Source organism: Chlorocebus sabaeus, chromosome 1 (assembly GCF_047675955.1).
Source record: "Chlorocebus sabaeus isolate Y175 chromosome 1, mChlSab1.0.hap1, whole genome shotgun sequence".
Taxonomy (NCBI): Eukaryota; Metazoa; Chordata; class Mammalia; order Primates; family Cercopithecidae; genus Chlorocebus; species Chlorocebus sabaeus.
In genome coordinates, this window is record NC_132904.1 from 21,323,705 (window position 1) to 21,340,660 (window position 16,956).

The following is a 16,956-nucleotide window of genomic DNA, read 5'->3' on the forward strand; positions in this document are numbered from 1 at the left end:
GCAGTGGTGCTATCTTGGCTGACTGCAACCAACGCCTCCTGGGGTTCAAGTGATTCTCATGCCTGAGCCACCCGAGTAGCCGGGATTACAGCTGTGTGCCACCGCACCCAGCTAATGTTTTTGTACTTTTAGTAGAGATGGGGTCTTGCCATGTTGGCCAGGCTGGTCTTGAATTCCTGGCCTCAAGTGATTCACCCGCCTCAGCCTCCCAAAGTGCTAGGATTATAGGCATGAACCACTGCACCAGCCTCAACTTGATTTCTTAAAAGGCAAGGATCCAACTCATCCACGATACACTTGACTCAATGAATGCCTATTGAATAGATGGACTCTCTTTTTTTGCATTGCTTTTATATAATACTCCAGCTGTGATCATGGCTGTCAGGTCTACAGAGATAGCAGTGAAGTTCCCAGCTCCTTGGTTTTGTATTATTTACTAACTGTATAGCTTCATAGCCCTCCATCTCTTTGGGCCTCTATTTTTTCATCTGTCAAATGAGGGAGGTTACTGTCAATTAATTTAATGCACTGGATTTCTATGACTCTTTGACTCTAAGACTTTATGCTGTAAAATGATTTTGCAACCATTATCTCTTTTGATATGGTTTTCATCAATACAATTAAAAATTCCTTTCACAATACGTCTGTGGTTTATAAGTGTTTCTTTTTTAATGGACAGATTTACTATTCTGAATTATTGCCACATTACCTGCAGATGTCAAAACTAGGATTAAGGTGAGGCCCAAATTTAATCTCTCCTGAGTTCTACTTTGCCCCAACTCTACTATCTTCTAGGGTTCTGGTCTGGTCTAACCACTGCCATTTATGTATCTGACCATCAGGAGTCCACTCCCACTGGCACCTAACAATAGGCAGTTTGAAGATTTTAAAGGGAAGTGTTACTAAAATAAAACAATTAAAATACACAAAATTGTGTATAAGGACCTTTGCTGAGAAACCGTTTTTTAACCAGTCCCTGTAGATGTTCAACAAATGGATTCCTAACCTCAGTTTCCTCATCTGTACAATGGTGGGAGGCTATCAAAGTTAAATGAGTTAACACGTACTAAGTTCCTGGCACTTACTATATACTCAATAAACATAAGCTGTAATCCCTGCCTGGAGTGGGTCATAGAGGTTTCCTAACAGAAGTATGGTCCTTGGGTCTTCTCTTTTCAAAGCTGTGATTCCTCTGGGTCTCTTCCAAACTCATAGTTATTTTGCAGAAAAAAAGATGACTACGATGCCCTAAATTCAGCAAACGATCGAGCTAGCTCAGGATGCAAGCCCAAATCTTTTTAGCAGCTTTTCTTTGAAGGCCTAGACATCACTCAGGTTTTTCCAAGGAAGAAAGAGCTTAATTACAATTTTACACTTCATGCTATTTCAAATAACAGAACTCTACAACGTATTTCTCAATCAAAATGAAGACATTCAGCACGTACTAGCAGAACCAATTCAAACTGGGACAAAGATGGGACAAGTGGACATTGCCTTTTCCTCCAAGGGTTGGTTTGACATCTTATAATCACTTTATATAACATGCTTAAGTTCCTCATGCAGCCATTTGCCCAGTTAAAAGTGAAAAACCAGAGGAAGAGGTCTTGCTTAATCCAACTCTACTGATTTTGGCTTTGAGAGAATACAGCTTTAAGAAGGTATTCCCGGGAATATCCCAGGAACTCTATCCACCCCCTCAGAATAGCAGGCAATTGAGTTAGTGATGGTGACTCAGGCAGGCTTTTTCATCCTGATCTAAAGGAACCACTACAACCCTAGAGAGAGAAATAAAAAGGGAATCGAGTGGAAAAGGCCTCCACCACCGATGACTCATGCTTTACTGTGACTCGCCTGGCACATCACTCTGTGGCTAAGACATGGAGGCTTGGTTCATTAGTCACTTCAGTGATTTTTTCAAAGCAAGGATTCTCCCTCTAAATAATCATGAGCTCTGCTTCCACAGTGTTTGTGTGTGAGCTTGTGACTCACCTTTCCACCATGCCAGGCAGTACCAATTGTGTCATCTGCAAGAGAGAAAGCAAAACATTCATGATGGCCGAGGATGCAGGCAACAGGAAAAGAGTGAAGAAAACTCACCCACACTAAAAAGAAGAGAATCATGAAACCATTCACCACTTCTACAGATAGCAGGTTATTTTCTATACTCTAGAATGTGACCGTGTCAAGAGGGCATAAAAAGGAACCAGTTGAAATTACTGGAGAGAACACAGGGAATACTTTCAATGAACTTGGCTAAAATTAGTCTTGCCTGAAATGTAATACTGGCACAGAGTTCTTCAAACAATGAAGGATTTACAGTGAAAAATCTACATTTCCCATAATGCATTCTCAGAAAAGAATATATGTTATCAGAAGAAATATCCTGCCTACCATGATGACTTCAGCTTTCTAATCTCAAGAGCTCACATAAACTTTTCCAGCCAAAAAGTCTTTAAAAGAATGCCATAAAGTGATATGTTGGCAAAGAGTAAGTGTATCTTCACATTCATTTCTCTTGTTGCTCTAGTTAGCTGTAAGTAAAACTCATCCTTAAAGAGAGTTAAGATGTGATCTCTAATAACCAACAATGAAAAGGTGACATCTGCATTTTTTAAAGACTTCATAATTGTTGACTAAATACATATAATGAGAGGGGCTATTTCTAAACTCTGTTTTGATACATTATTAACCAAGAAAAGTTCAGAAGTCCAATGGTTTAATCAAAATCACCTCACAGTTAAATACTGAGGTTGTAACATAAATTCCCGACTCCCAGATATCATCAATTCTCGAATAAACAGATGCTGTTTTATAATAATAATGTTTCAATGCATGTTACACCTAGAAATTTTGTTGTTTCTATCTTGAATAATACTTCATATTAATTAAAGTAGATAGCATTCTGATGAGAAGGGAATTTTGTTTTCCTAGAAATATTCTGAGAAAGAAAATGCCATCCAGATTTGACAAGGTAAATTCTGCTATGTGGACATCCAATCCAGATGTATTATGAACAGCTTTGTATGGTAGTACAGACAGATGTACATCAGGCATATTAACAGTGGTGGAGTATTTTATTGTAAAGGATAGATTATACAAAACCCTAATAGTATTTGAAAACATTTTTTTTTTAATTTAGCACATTTCATCAGGGACCATAATGCTTAGCTAAAATATTATAAAGAGTTCCCCCAGCATTTTGTGAAGGGAAGCTTAATTCAGTTCTCCAAAGTCCTGAGATCACCAGAAACAGAATGAGGAAGGAGACTGGTAATAAAAATATCTTTACCCAGGTGTGTGTGTGTGTGTGTGTGTGTGTGTGTGCGCGCATTTGTATTAAGAAAATGAGATCTGTTAACTACAAAGCAGCTAAGTGGAGTCCAGAAAGGGAAGCCACTGCCTGTTTGGTTCTCTTAAACAGGCTTTCTTCTATTTCTAGTTGGAATAGTGGGGGCAGGGAGATGGGGGAATATCAGGAGCTATTTTTTCCCTTATACCATATGCATGTCATGTATATATTAAATGTCTGCTTTCTGAATGCCTAAAGTTACCTAGAAAATCATGAGACAAAACAAAACCCCATAACATAAAACCATACTTACAAAATTATACCAATGGCATGCTAAACATTAAATGTTTCCTTCGTCAAGAGGTCTTTTATGTAGGGATATGTTCAAAATATATTCTTTATGTATATGAATTAAAACTCAAGAAGTTTTAATAACTTGACATAAACACTGATTTCAACGCCTGGCTATTAAAAGCCAGAAATACTTGCTGAATGCCCAATGACTAGATGATTCATCAGCAAAGACACAAGTTCTCCCCTGCAAAAGTTAATTTCTTTCTCATAGCTCATGAGCTCCTCCTTTTACATTCTGACTCTAAATTCTCTCTCCTTGTCATAAAATGTAACATCTTTTTAAAATCTGTCAAATAATAACAATGAAAAGCCTGAGAAAAGTTAACCTGAACTCTGCATGCTCTTATCAAATTGATCAATGCCTTCATCTATATTGAAATTATCTTTCCTTCTAATCAGATTATGTCACAATAAATTCAATTTCAAGCCTTCTTTATTTGAGTATATATATACAAATCATTAATAGTCTATGCATTAGTTAAGAGGCTTCATTATGTTCAGATCAAATTAAATTTTCTTTAACACCAAATTTTTGTAGGATTTTTAGCTAAGCTATTAGCAGAGTTATCTGTATGCATCAGTTGGTATCTTGATATTTGGTTATTTATACAAATATACCAGGCATTTCTGTGAAATCTCACTATCTATCTGAACTCCATTTCACAGCTCACAAGCTGTTTCTGGAGTTAACTCAATGCTAATTTTAGGCCATCTGTAGGTGATAATTGCTGTACCAGAAAAATTCTTGTTCCTCTTAACATACTTCTAAAAAAAGGTTACCGTAACTTGCAAGTTCAGTGGTTAAGAATATTAGACAAGTAATAGTAAACATTATTTCCAGACCCATTTTCTTCCCTGTGGAACTGTTTCCAAAAGTGTACAGCAAACAAATTTTAATTTAATTCTTTCCTAAGAAGTAGACAAAAGTTTCTACAATAGTGCTTCTACAACAATGAGAGTGTGAAATCCTTGTCCTTGCAGGAAAAGTGTTTACTATTTATATACATATATATTTTCAGTGACAGTATCATTAATCCTCACTACAAGAAAATCCTAGATGCCTAGAATCTAAAGGGTATAGTTTAATATATATGTTATATCACACTTAAGGTATTGTTATCACTTGATATGCAAGCGAGTCAAAAAGTATACAAATATATGAGGAAAAATGAATGTCTTGATGACAGTTAAATTTAGAATTTGATTCAATGTCAAGAGTAAAATATTTACTAGTATTTACTGGTACAGCAATGTATATTCTGGCTGGGAAGTAAATAAGAGGCTTATTTAGTTCATACAAAATCAATATTATTAGATTAAGATTATTTAGATAATTAGATTATTCAGCAACAAGGCATTGGCTGGCCTACAAAATCCTTGAAAATATTATATTAAAATGTAACCATCTGTGGTTATGACTAAAAGTGACTTATTTTCTTCTTAGTGTTTGTATATATTTCTCATACTTTTGTCAACAATCTTGCATTGTTTTCATAATTTAAAAAGCCCCCACAATCTTATTTCTAAAAAAAACCCTAATTTAAATAAAACTTTTTCTCTTTTACTCCTGTAGTATCAGTAATAAACAGTTTGTAGAAGGAACTTTATTTTATACCCAGGAGCCAATGTAGATTTTCCCACTCATTAATTTAGTATGAAAAATGATCCAATTTAAGCAAATTATTCTTGTGTCACGTAACCTTTGGCATTTGGTCATTTTTAAGAGAGAACAGTACGAGAAAATATGATTGCATAATGTTCAAAAAGACAATCAAAAGCTCAAATTAAAAGATTACATTAAAATTCAAGATGCTTTAATCACCTGTATTATCATAATATATATGTAGAGAATAAAGTATAACAACTCACCCTGGAATCCAGGTAAAGCCCCAGGAATCCAGGCTATTCATACCCGGAATTAGAATACCACAAATAGCCACTTTGTCCACCTCTGCCCTCCCTCTACCCAAAAGAAACCTGCTTACCATGAATAGGATCTGAATTCAAGTAACTAAAAACGTACCCACACAATTTGGAAGAAAACCATCTCTTAGATGCAAATACCTTAAACAAGTTTTCAACTGTAATCATTAACAGTAATTTTTCAAAATCACAGTATAACAGTGAAAATAATTACAGAAAGTGACAACAATGTTACACAATGTCTGTTTTGGAGAAATTAGATGGTAACTCCATTGAAAATCATGCTACAATGACACAGCACACATTTCCTTTGGCAAACTGTATAATTTGAGCACCGTGGTAAAAAAGAACACAACTTAATTACAAATTCTTAGACTCTCACCTGTATAGCTAACAGAATATTTACTGCACAGGGGGTGGAAAACTTAATTAGATAAAGTTTCTAAAAGTGCTTTGAGATCTCCAAGTATTATTTGATTTTCCTTTATATTAATGTTAAGTTTTTGTGAAAGTTAAGAGCCCCCCCGCTTGCCATTTTCCCAGCCCCATATTACTTAACCTTAAATTCAACACTACATCATTCAAAACAAAATTTTTCCTTTTGTAATAAATATGGTTTGATCTACATTAATTTATCAAAAGAAAAAGAACTTTTCAGAACAAAGAGCTCCATGCCAATTAATAATAATTCCAAAGCCGTAACTTATAAACTCTAAACAAAATTTTTAAAAAGAATGGATATACCGGCCGGGCACGGTGGCTCTTGCCTGTAATCCCAGCACTTCGGGAGGTCGAGGCGGGCGGATCACAAGGTCAGGAGATCGAGACCATCCTGGCTAACACGGTGAAACTCCGTCTCTACTAAAAATAAAAAAAAATTAGCCGGGCGTGGTGGCGGGCGCCTGTAGTCCCAGCTACTCGGGAGGCTGAGGCAGGAGCATGGCGTGAACCTGGGAGGCGGAGCTTGCAGTGAGCCGAGATCGCGCCACTGCACTCCAGCCTGGGCAATAGAGACGCCGTCTAAAAAAAAAAAAAAAAAAAAAAAAAAAAAAAAAAAAATGCATATACCATCATATACAGTTTTTCTCAGTTTCACATACTATAGTATACTAAGAGCTTTCAATACCTAAATTTTTCCAAAATAAGCTAACTTCTCACAAGTGACAGGTTTGGGGAGGAGAAAATAATTTCTAAAGTTCTCAGAGATTTTTCATTTGGAGCTGAAAAGAACATCAGTACCAATCTATAACTACTCCCTCATTTTTGAAAGAAGAAAACAATGTAGAGTGGTTATTGTGCCTTTTGGCAAAACCATCATTTTGTAGTTATGCCTGAAGTAGCCCATTACTATGACACTCTAAGGACTAAATGTATCCAATAATTTGGAATTTTTTAGGAACATAATGATAACTAATTTCAAAATGAATTAAGACTAGCTATTAACTTGGAATGCCTTAATCTAGAAAAGCCGTGGATGGAGATCAGTGGTGAGGGTTTTACTCTTCTTCCCATAATTTATCATATTCCTAATGCTGTTAAATTCTTGAGGCGGGGTGCCAGGATGCATACTTAACAGAATCCCTAAATTAAATACAATTAGACTGCTGAACGGAGACTGGTCTCATGGATTTTCAAATTAATAGAGGGCTCCCCCTACTGGCATTGTGTCACATGCCAGAGGCAAATCCAGGTGAAAAAAACAAATGTTTCTGTGCTTTTCACCCATCTGTCCATTCATCTAAACTTTTATCATCTACTCCATGGGCAATGCATCGCATAAGGCACTTCTGGCTAAGTGACATACAATGAATACACTGTGGTATAAAAAGGAAAAAATATATTTTCAAAAACCATGCAAAGGGCCTCATACTCTTATTTCAGAGAATCATGGGGTAGAAGATGCCATAGTCTAAATGTTTGTGTTCCCCCTCTCTAAATTTTTGTTTGTTTGTTTTTGAGACAGGGTCTTGCTCTGCCAGCCAGGCTGGAGTCCAGTGGCACGATCTTGGCTCACTGCAACCTCTACCTCCTGGGTTCAAGCAATCCTCCTGCCTCAGCCTCCTAAGTAGCTGGGACTACAGGTGTGAGCCACCACCCTCGGCTAATTTTTGTACTTTTGGTAGAGACAGGGTTTCGTCATATTGACCAGGCTAGTCACGAACTCCTGGGCTCAAGTGATCCTCCTGCGTCAGCCTCCTGAGTAGCTGGGATTACAGGCGCACGCCACCATGCCCAGCTAAATTTTCTATTTTTGGCCAAGACGGGGTTTCACCATGTTGGCCAGGCTGGTCTCAAACTCCTGGGCTCAAGTGATCCACCCACCTCAGCCTCCCAAAGTGCTGGGATTATAGGTGTGAGCCGCCATGCCTGACCCCTGCCCCTCCAAAATTTGTATGTTGAAACCTAATCCCCAATGCAGTGACATTAAGAGGAGGGTGGGGCCTTTGAGAAATGATTATATCATGAGGGTTCCACCCTCACACATGGGATTGGTGCCCTTATAAAAGAGGCCTGAGGGAACTTGTGTGCCTCTTCTGCCACATGAGGACATGGCAAGAAGGCTCCATCTATGAAGAATGGGGTCCTCACCCGACACCAAACCTGGTGGGGCACTGATCTTAGACTTCCCAGTCTCCAGAACTCTGAGAAAGAAGTTCATGCTCTTTATAAACTACCCAGTCTAAGGCATTTTGTTAGAGCAGCCCAAAGGGACTAAGAGAGAAGAGATTAATTTAGTCGATGTCATTCTAATCCTTCAATTTCTCCAAGCAGTTATTCCATTTGAATAGATTGAACACTTGGAGTCACCTGGAACAGAAGAACCCAAACTCCAGTGCCTAAAAGGGTCGGAGAGGTAATGTAAATGAGTGAGAGAAGTCAAACAATAGAGACTGGTGGGGATTGTGGCAATCTAGAGAGCTGTAGGCCTAACTAACTGCATATATCCAAAAACTACTCAGCTCTAGTCACTTGCTGCCATGTAGTAATTCAGGTCTGTGTTACCCAATTTTCAGATTTTTCCCAAGAGAAGTTAGAAATCTGGGTATAAAATTTCCTAATTTTGAAAACTGAGCCAGTCAAAATGTGTTTGTCAGCCACATCTAGCCCACAGACCAACAGTTTACAACCTCTGACCCAGCATACTCACCTTCTGCCTCTTCCACTGGCAGATTCAAAGATTAGGAAGTTCTCACAATTTACTTTAGTATAAATATCAAATGATTCAAGTTCAACCTTCTAGGGCCACATAAAATCAGTGTGACCCTTATTCCCAAAGAACCTGAACTAAAACTAGAATTTTCAGTTTTAAAAAAAGCATTCATTTATTATTTCTTAGAATAAAAAAAAAATGTGTTGTGCACCTGACGTATGTGAGGCCCAGGGTAGGATTCAGTAGGAAAGGAAAAGGACATGATACCAACCCTCATGGTGCTTACAATCTGTAGAGAGGCTCTAAACTGAGAGAGAGACTCAATCTAAGAAAAACTCTAGTCCAGGCATGGTGACTCACACCAGTAGTCCCAGCCACTTTGGGAAGCTGAGGCAGGAGAATTGCTTGAGGCCAGGAATTCCAGTCTAGCCTTGGGCAACATAGCAAGTCTCCATCTCTATAAAAAATTTAAAAATTAGCTAGGCATGGTGGTGCATGCCTGTAGTCCCAGCTACTCAGGAGGCTAAGGCAGGAGGATCGCTTGAGCCCAGTAGTTCGAGGTTACAATGAGCTATGATAGTGTCACTGCACTCCATCCTGGGTGACAGAGTGAGACCCTGTCTTAAAAAAAGAAGCACACACACACACACAAAAAAAAAAAAAAAAAAAAAGAAGAGTCTAAAAATGAAATGCTCAGTGAAGGGAAGACAAGCAGTGGGCACGTGACACTCCGGAGGGTTCAGAAAGGCGCCCTACCTACACCCACCCCTAATAAGAAATGGTTTCAAGCCCCCACCTTGGTTGAATGTCTGATGAAGGAAGAACTAAATGATAAGCCTCTGCTTTAAGTCTTATACTGATCCCCCCAAAAAGTAAAAAATTAAATTAATATAAAAATATTAAATCTCAAATTGACTTAAAGTAAAAAGAAATTAATATATAACCCCCTGCTTGAGATGCTCTTCCCCATTCCCAAATAAAACAAACAACAAAACACAACAGTATTTCACAATATGTGGAGGCTGTTAATATATTTCACTTTGGGCTGCACCCCCATCCATTTCCTTCTCTGCTCTAAGAAAAAGGTAATAAAGAAGGTCAGAACATCCTCTCTATTTGTCAGAATGGCGGCCTGGACATTTCCTCAGAGGTTCAGCTGTAGGCAGGGCCATTCTCTAGCTTCCACCTCATTCACTAAGTGCAGCAGCAGTTTTAGGGTCCAGCATCACCTGAAGGAATGGTTTTCCCACCTTTCCATAGGCGCCACAGGCAGTTCAGGTAATACTGTTTGGGCAGTGTTTATCTGAAAAGGAGTGAAGAGTCTAGGGTCTCTTGAGGTCTGAAAATTGTGAATAAAAGAATTAAAGAATAATCTGACCCAGAAAAGTAAGGCAACCCCAAATTTGGTAGCTGTTAAAACAAGTGATCTCAAATCAGAAACAAACGGCACAATATTTGTTTTAGAACCTGTCTTTGGACTGATGTGAAGCTCAGTGTACACCCTGTTTGAAATGAAACCTACATTTGTCTGCCTCTGGAGTTGCAGCACTTCTCCCATTCTCCATGATTTCTCTAATAGCAATCAATAGTGGCTTAATAATTTCATTTGCAAACTCTCTCAGTATTCTGGGATGGAAATCCCTTCAGGTGTGAAACTAGAACTATTTTTAGAAAAGTGTGGTTCAATGTCTTGAGGTTCAGTTGTCTCTAAACTCCACCGTTTCTGGGATAAAGGTCATTGTTCTTGATGAGAAATAAGATGTATCTTAGATTTTAGTCACAGAGCATCTGCAATCAGAAGAAAGCCCTGTCGAGTAGGACTTCTCTTACAGTTTGAGACTGATCTACCTGCCATATTGGTTACCTACATATAGAGTTTCTACATCAGTTAACTGTATGCAGGCAGGGAACAGGAACAAGACTAAATTTATCTCTGAAGGATTTAAGAGTAAAACTGGAAAAGCAGGCAACAAGGCTTCGAAACATCCCTCGTAAAGGGAAAGCCCATTGAAGTGAGCCACTGAGAGGGAAGAAAGGAACAAACTCAAAATACTGGACAAGATCAAAAAGTAAAACCATCAGATAAAACTGGAGAACTAAGTGGCCTGGAAGAACTGCTTATGATTAAACATCAAGGGTCTACAGTCAAAACTTTCTGATTAATATTTCTTCCCCAATATTTTTCTGGCCACATCACTACTATTTTATCTGGTGGTGACCAGCAATTTCTTTGGTCTCAGGATATTTCACTTCTTTCATTCCTCTATTGAAACATGGAACTTTTACAACATGGAGTTTTACAATCATCTGACCTACTGATCCAGAACATAAATACGTGGATCTGAAGGAGTGTAAAGCCAGGTCATTCAATGTTCATGGCACACTACAGACTTTACAATAAGATGCTGGGGCCCTTCTCAGCAAACATCTCCAAAGTAGGCACACAAGCCCAAAGTCACAAGGCCAAGTTGATTTCACCAATCTCTCCTGGAACACTCCTCAGCCAGTTATTCCCTGTCATGTAGTTTAGTGAGGAGATAAAACCTGGCCCAACTTTGATGGTGAGAAGAGGTTGTTCTCTTCCTTATACAGGTCTTTTCTGAGAAAGTCATTGTGGTGTTAGGCTGCAGACATCCATGCCCCAGTTCCCCTGATGTCCAGCCACAATAAAACCTTTGGAAATTCTGTAGCTGCACCAATTTTCATCTTCTTTTAAGTTGCCCCAGGGCTCCAAACAGCCATTGCTACTGAAAATGTGGCCCTGTCCCTGGCAACGTAACACAGTCAACTAAAGAACAATAGGTACAATTCATCCAAATATATTATAGGGCAAATCACAGCAGCATCAAAGAGCCCTAAACCTGGGAGCGTTACACACAAAATTTCGTCAAGGTGAATGCCTTTCTCTCAGTAAAAATAAGAAAAACACATGCATCATAAAATACCTATTACCAAGTCACTCTGCCATTAGAACTGCCTTTCTAAAACATAGATCAGATCACACCTTACATCTGCTTGAAGGCTTTCTGTGGCTCTCTAGCCTGTTGAGCACAGCACTCAAGGACTTGCACAATCATGCCCTAACTTCCTCTTCTTACCTGCTGGTTAGCCACTGCACACCACTCACCTCCCACTGCTCCAGTCAAGCCATTTCCATATCTGAATGGTCACCAGTCAACTGTGCTCAGAGATGTCAACTACAATGATTCTGCATATAGTACAACAAAAACTAATTGGCCGAGCCTCCAGATGGTATTAATTCCCTGATCCATTGATTCCATACCTTGAAAGTTTTGATTTGTTTTCTATTAGAAGTACATATCACAAAGGAACAGGAAAATTCAGATTCATACGAAAGATGAATGAAGGGATGCTTATTTGGCTCCATGAAGAAGTGCTTTAAATAGCAAACTCCCTTAGTGCTTTTTAAATGGGATTAGGTTTGCAAAAGATAGCTTATGTATAAAAATTGTAAGTAGATATCCAGTTCTGCCAATGATACTTACCATCAATATGGCATGCAAGTGTTTAATAAATTAGCATTTGTCTCCACTAAATCATTTCATGGGAACAAGTATATATGCTAATGTCAATAAAGAATGAAGAAGAGGGAGGATGAAGAGGTGGGAGAAGCATTTTATAATTTGTCAAGATATTAAAAATCGTATCTTATGTTTATTTCACCATTATATTTAAAACACTGAAAGTTACTCTATGGTGCTCTTCGATTTGTACTGTTTTATCCATACTTTCCCCCATTTGGTCTTTAAGCAGAGACTCACCGTGATGACCACTGACCATGCTGATCTGTGCTCAGATGCTGCATGAAGGATAAAGTCTGTGACCATGAAGCACAGCAGGATGACTGATTCTCACAGATTAAGGCCAGGACCTTGGCTTTCTATCATTAGTTTTCTGCAGACTGCGAGCCAAGGGATGGCGTGTTCATGGAGACAGAAGAGGCCAGGGTTTTACACCATAAGAGTATACAAACATGTTAAATGTAGACAAGCAGGAGGTTATAAGAGAAAATACTAATGGATCTCAAGTAAATGGCTTACATGGTTTATCTGACAGATGAGTTAAAATTATCAGAAGACTACTCTGAAATTAGTTTTAACAATTCTAGAAAATAAAACTGAAACAAACATATTTTATCATTAACTCAGCACAAGATATTATGAAACACATGTACATTGTTTTTAACACTTATTATTTTCAAGCACTTGGCCAAATGTACCAGAAAAGGTATATCAAAATAATAGTACACATTGGTCATTTCAAAAGGCAAAAATTATAAAATATATAAGTTGTAGACTAGAAGTGATATTAACTTTGATCAAAAACCTTTGCTTGCTAAAAAATAAAGTCATAGTTCCACATATTGTTAAAATCTGTATCAGCTCTGAGTTTAAGAACAACAATAACGTTTTGAGAGCCCTTAAAATGATCTTGGGACTATTAGATATATTCCTATTAGCCATGTTTTAAAAGCATCGATTTTGTGCATGACAGTCTTGCTCCAGACTCACTCACAGGTCCACTTGTAATTAGTTTACCTCACTTAAACTGAATCTTACATGAGAAAAAAACTTGGCTAATAACAACAAAGTTAAACATTGAGTTAAACATGTTTTGAGTTTCCTTAAACTAGTATATATGAGTTATTGAAAATGGATTTGGCTTTCTATGAGTATGTTCAAATTTGAAGTATCTGACACTGCCCATGAGAATTCTGCCTCGGGCAATTTTTTTTCACTGCTCTGGTATGTATAACCAAAGTACAGTACATTTTTATAGTTACTAATACAATATAAGAAAAAAAGGTGTTGAGATGTTCATACTCGCTAAGTATTCCTTCTTTTGGCAGGTATTGGCTTGTTGTTTTTTGTTGGCACATACATGTGACATGACTGTAACACGTGCTTAGCAACTAGCAACCAGACAAGTTATTATGAGTGACTATTAAAAATCACATCCATTGCTTTATAGTTCCATATTCCCCATACAATGCTTTATCACAACATTTAAGTTCCTCAACTGAAAAGAACCATGGGGAAGACAAAATGGAAACAATTTATCAGTGACAAATAGCATGTGGATTAAATCTTTGTAAAAATAAGTCACCAGCCTAAGTTTTTGTAGTCCCAATACCTACCACAGTGCTTGCATATAGAAGTCATTTAATAAACAAAAAGCATTTAACAAACTACAAAACACTGCTGAAAGAAACCATAGATGACACAAACAAATGGAAACACATCCCATGATCATGGATGGGTAGAATCAATATTGTGAAAATGACCATACTGCCAAAAGCAATCTACAAATTCAATGAAATTCCTATCAAAATGCCACCACCATTCTTCACAGAATTAGAAAAAACAATCCTAAAATTCATATGGAATCAAAAGAAAGTCCACATAGCCAAAAAAAAAAAAAAAAAAAAAAAAAAAGACTACGCAAAAAGAACAAATCTGGAAGCATCACATTACCTGATTTCAAACTACACTGTAACGCCATAGTCACCAAACAGCATGGTACTGGTATAAAAATAGGCACACAGACAAACTGAACAGAATAGAGAACCCAGAAATAAAGCCAAACACTTACAGCCCACTGATCTTCAATAAAGCAAACAAAAACATAAAGTGGAGAAAGACACCCTATTTAACAAATGGTGCTGGGATAATTGGCAAGCCACATGTAGAAGAATGAAACTGGATCCCTGTCTATCACCTTATACAAAAATCAACTCAAGGTGGATCAAGGACTTAAATTTAAGACCTGAAACTATAAAAATTCTAGAAGATATCATTGGAAAAACCCTTCTAGACATTGACTTAGGCAAGGATTTCATGACCAAGAACCCAAAAGCAAATGCAATAAAAACAAAAATAAATAGCTAGGACTTCATTCATTAAACTAAACTCTTCTGCATGGCAAAAGGAGCATCAGCAGAGTAAACAGACAACCCACAGAATGGGAGAAAATCTTCACAATCTATGCATCTGACAAAGGACTAATATCCAGAACCTATAATGAACTCAAACAAATTAGCAAGAAAAAAACAAATAATCACATCAAAAAGTGGGCTAAGGATATGAATAGACAATTCTCAAAAGACATGTGCAAATGGCCAACAAACACATGAAAAAATGCTCAGCATCACTAATGATCAGGGAAATGCAAACCAAAACCACAATGCCGTACCACCTTACTCCTGCAAGAATGGCAGTAATTAAAAAATCAAAAAATAATAGATGTTGGTATGGATGCAGTGAACAGGGAACACTCATACACTGCTGGTGGGAATGTAAACTAGTACAACCACTATGGAAAACAGTGTGGCGATTCCTTAAAGAACCAAAAGTAGAACTACTATTTGTTCTGGCAATCTCACTACTGGGTGTTTTCACAGAGGAAAAGAAGTCATTATACAAAAAAGATACTTGCACATGCAAGTTTATAGCAGCACAATTCGCAATTGCAAAAGCGTGGACCCAACCCAAATGCCCGTCAATCAATAAGTGGAGAAAGAAACTGTGATATATATATATATAAAATACATATATATAATACATATATATACACGGCATATATATACGTATATATATAGGATGGAATACTACTCAGTCATAAAAAGGAACGAATTAATGGCATTTATAGCAACTTGGATGAGACTGGAGACTATTATTCTAAGTGATGTAACTCAGGAATGGAAAACCAACATCCTGTGTTCTCACTCATAAGAGGGAGCTAAGCTACTAGGATGCAAAGGCATAAGAATGATACAATGGACTTCGGGGACTCAGGGGAAAAGGATGGGAAGGGGGTAAGGGATAAAAGACTACAAATTGTGTGCAGAGTATACTGCTCAAGTGATGGGTGCACCAAAATCTCACAAATCACCACTAAAGAACTTACTCATGTAACCAAACATCACCTGTTCCCCAATAACCTATGGAAATAAAAAATTAAATAATTAAATAAAATAAAAATAAATGAAAAGTCAAATCATACAAGCACCTTCAGTTCTTTATACTTTCTTAAGAAATAAGTTAATAGACCACTTTTATCTGGAATACATGTATCTGCATCTAAACAAGAGTAGATGCAGGTGAACAAGCTGATTATGTCAGTGTTTTTAAATAGAAAGAACCAAAAAAGGATGACATCTTTATAACAAGGCTGCTTACCTTACAAACAGAAAGAATATTAATATTTATCATTTTCTTGATCACCTGCAAAAAAATTGAGAATTTTATATGTACTTGATGATGAAAGTGACCCTATTAAATATCTACTTAGGCAATCTAGAGAAGCAATCTAGAGAAGCATTAAACATTTCTCCAGATATTGCAGAGATTTTGGAAAAATGACAAGAGCTGGGGTAGAGAGGCAGATTTTATTTTACTCTCAGTGTTATATTTTCCTAACTAAGGTGATAAGTGATGCTAACATGCAGAATCCAAAGTATATGTGCAAGTAAAATCTGGAAGTAAAAAGACACATTAAATCTAAAATAAATAGAATACTTTGCAATCTCCTTTCTGCTAGTATGGAGCATAGAAATCACTGAACCTAGGATTTTCAATAATTTTAAAAATTTTACATAGTCTTTCAATGATATGTTTTTCTTGTTTTCAGTAAAGGATTATGCATGCATCAAGGATGTCACTTTCATTTTGGTAGAGCTGGTTTACCTGAATCAATCATGGTGCTGTATATTAACATATTTGCAATTTTTAAGTTGATGTTTAGAATCCTAAAACTTAAAACAGAGCTATTTTGATATAACACAAACAAAAATAAGAGTAATAACAAAACTAGAGCTATTATTTGAATCTAGCACTGTATAAGTTAGGTGATAAATATTTTCTCATTCCATCCTTCTAATATCCCTATGAAGCTGCCCATTTTATGAGCAAGACAACTGAGACTAAGCATGGCTAGGCCCATACCCAGGGAACTCAGGTAGTAAGCAGAAGAGCCAGGGTGTGAACCACAGGCAGCTGGACTCCAGTGCCATAGTGTGAATCGTTATACCAATACCTGCATGCATTCTTTTTGTTACCATGATATACAAAGAAAGACTTACATTGTCCAAGTCAGGAACATCCAAAAAGTATTCAGGATACTCATACGACATTCCCACATTGTTCACTGAAATAGAACAAGATCATTAGCTGAGTAACATATGTATATTTTAAAGATGTATTAATGACATTAAAGATAT

General features: G+C 37.2%; 1 protein-coding gene and 1 long non-coding RNA gene across 3 annotated transcripts in view; one reads left to right on the plus strand and one right to left on the minus strand.

The window, feature by feature from the left end:
• HSD17B12 (hydroxysteroid 17-beta dehydrogenase 12) overlaps positions 1 to 16,956 on the minus strand; it is a 169,646-nt gene that overhangs the window by 22,970 nt on the left and 129,720 nt on the right. For both annotated transcript variants that reach the window (XM_037999500.2, XM_008001111.3), the window contains exons 5-7: positions 16,819 to 16,883; positions 15,917 to 15,961; positions 1,990 to 2,024 (exon numbers count right to left, since the gene is read on the minus strand). In XM_037999500.2, coding sequence (XP_037855428.1) covers positions 1,990 to 2,024; positions 15,917 to 15,961; positions 16,819 to 16,883 — 145 coding nt within the window. The remainder of the gene's footprint in view (positions 1 to 1,989; positions 2,025 to 15,916; positions 15,962 to 16,818; positions 16,884 to 16,956) is intronic.
• LOC140711936 (uncharacterized) overlaps positions 2,335 to 16,956 on the plus strand; it is a 36,295-nt gene continuing 21,673 nt past the window's right edge. The window contains exon 1 of the long non-coding RNA XR_012093281.1: positions 2,335 to 2,488. This is a non-coding gene — a long non-coding RNA (uncharacterized lncRNA). The remainder of the gene's footprint in view (positions 2,489 to 16,956) is intronic.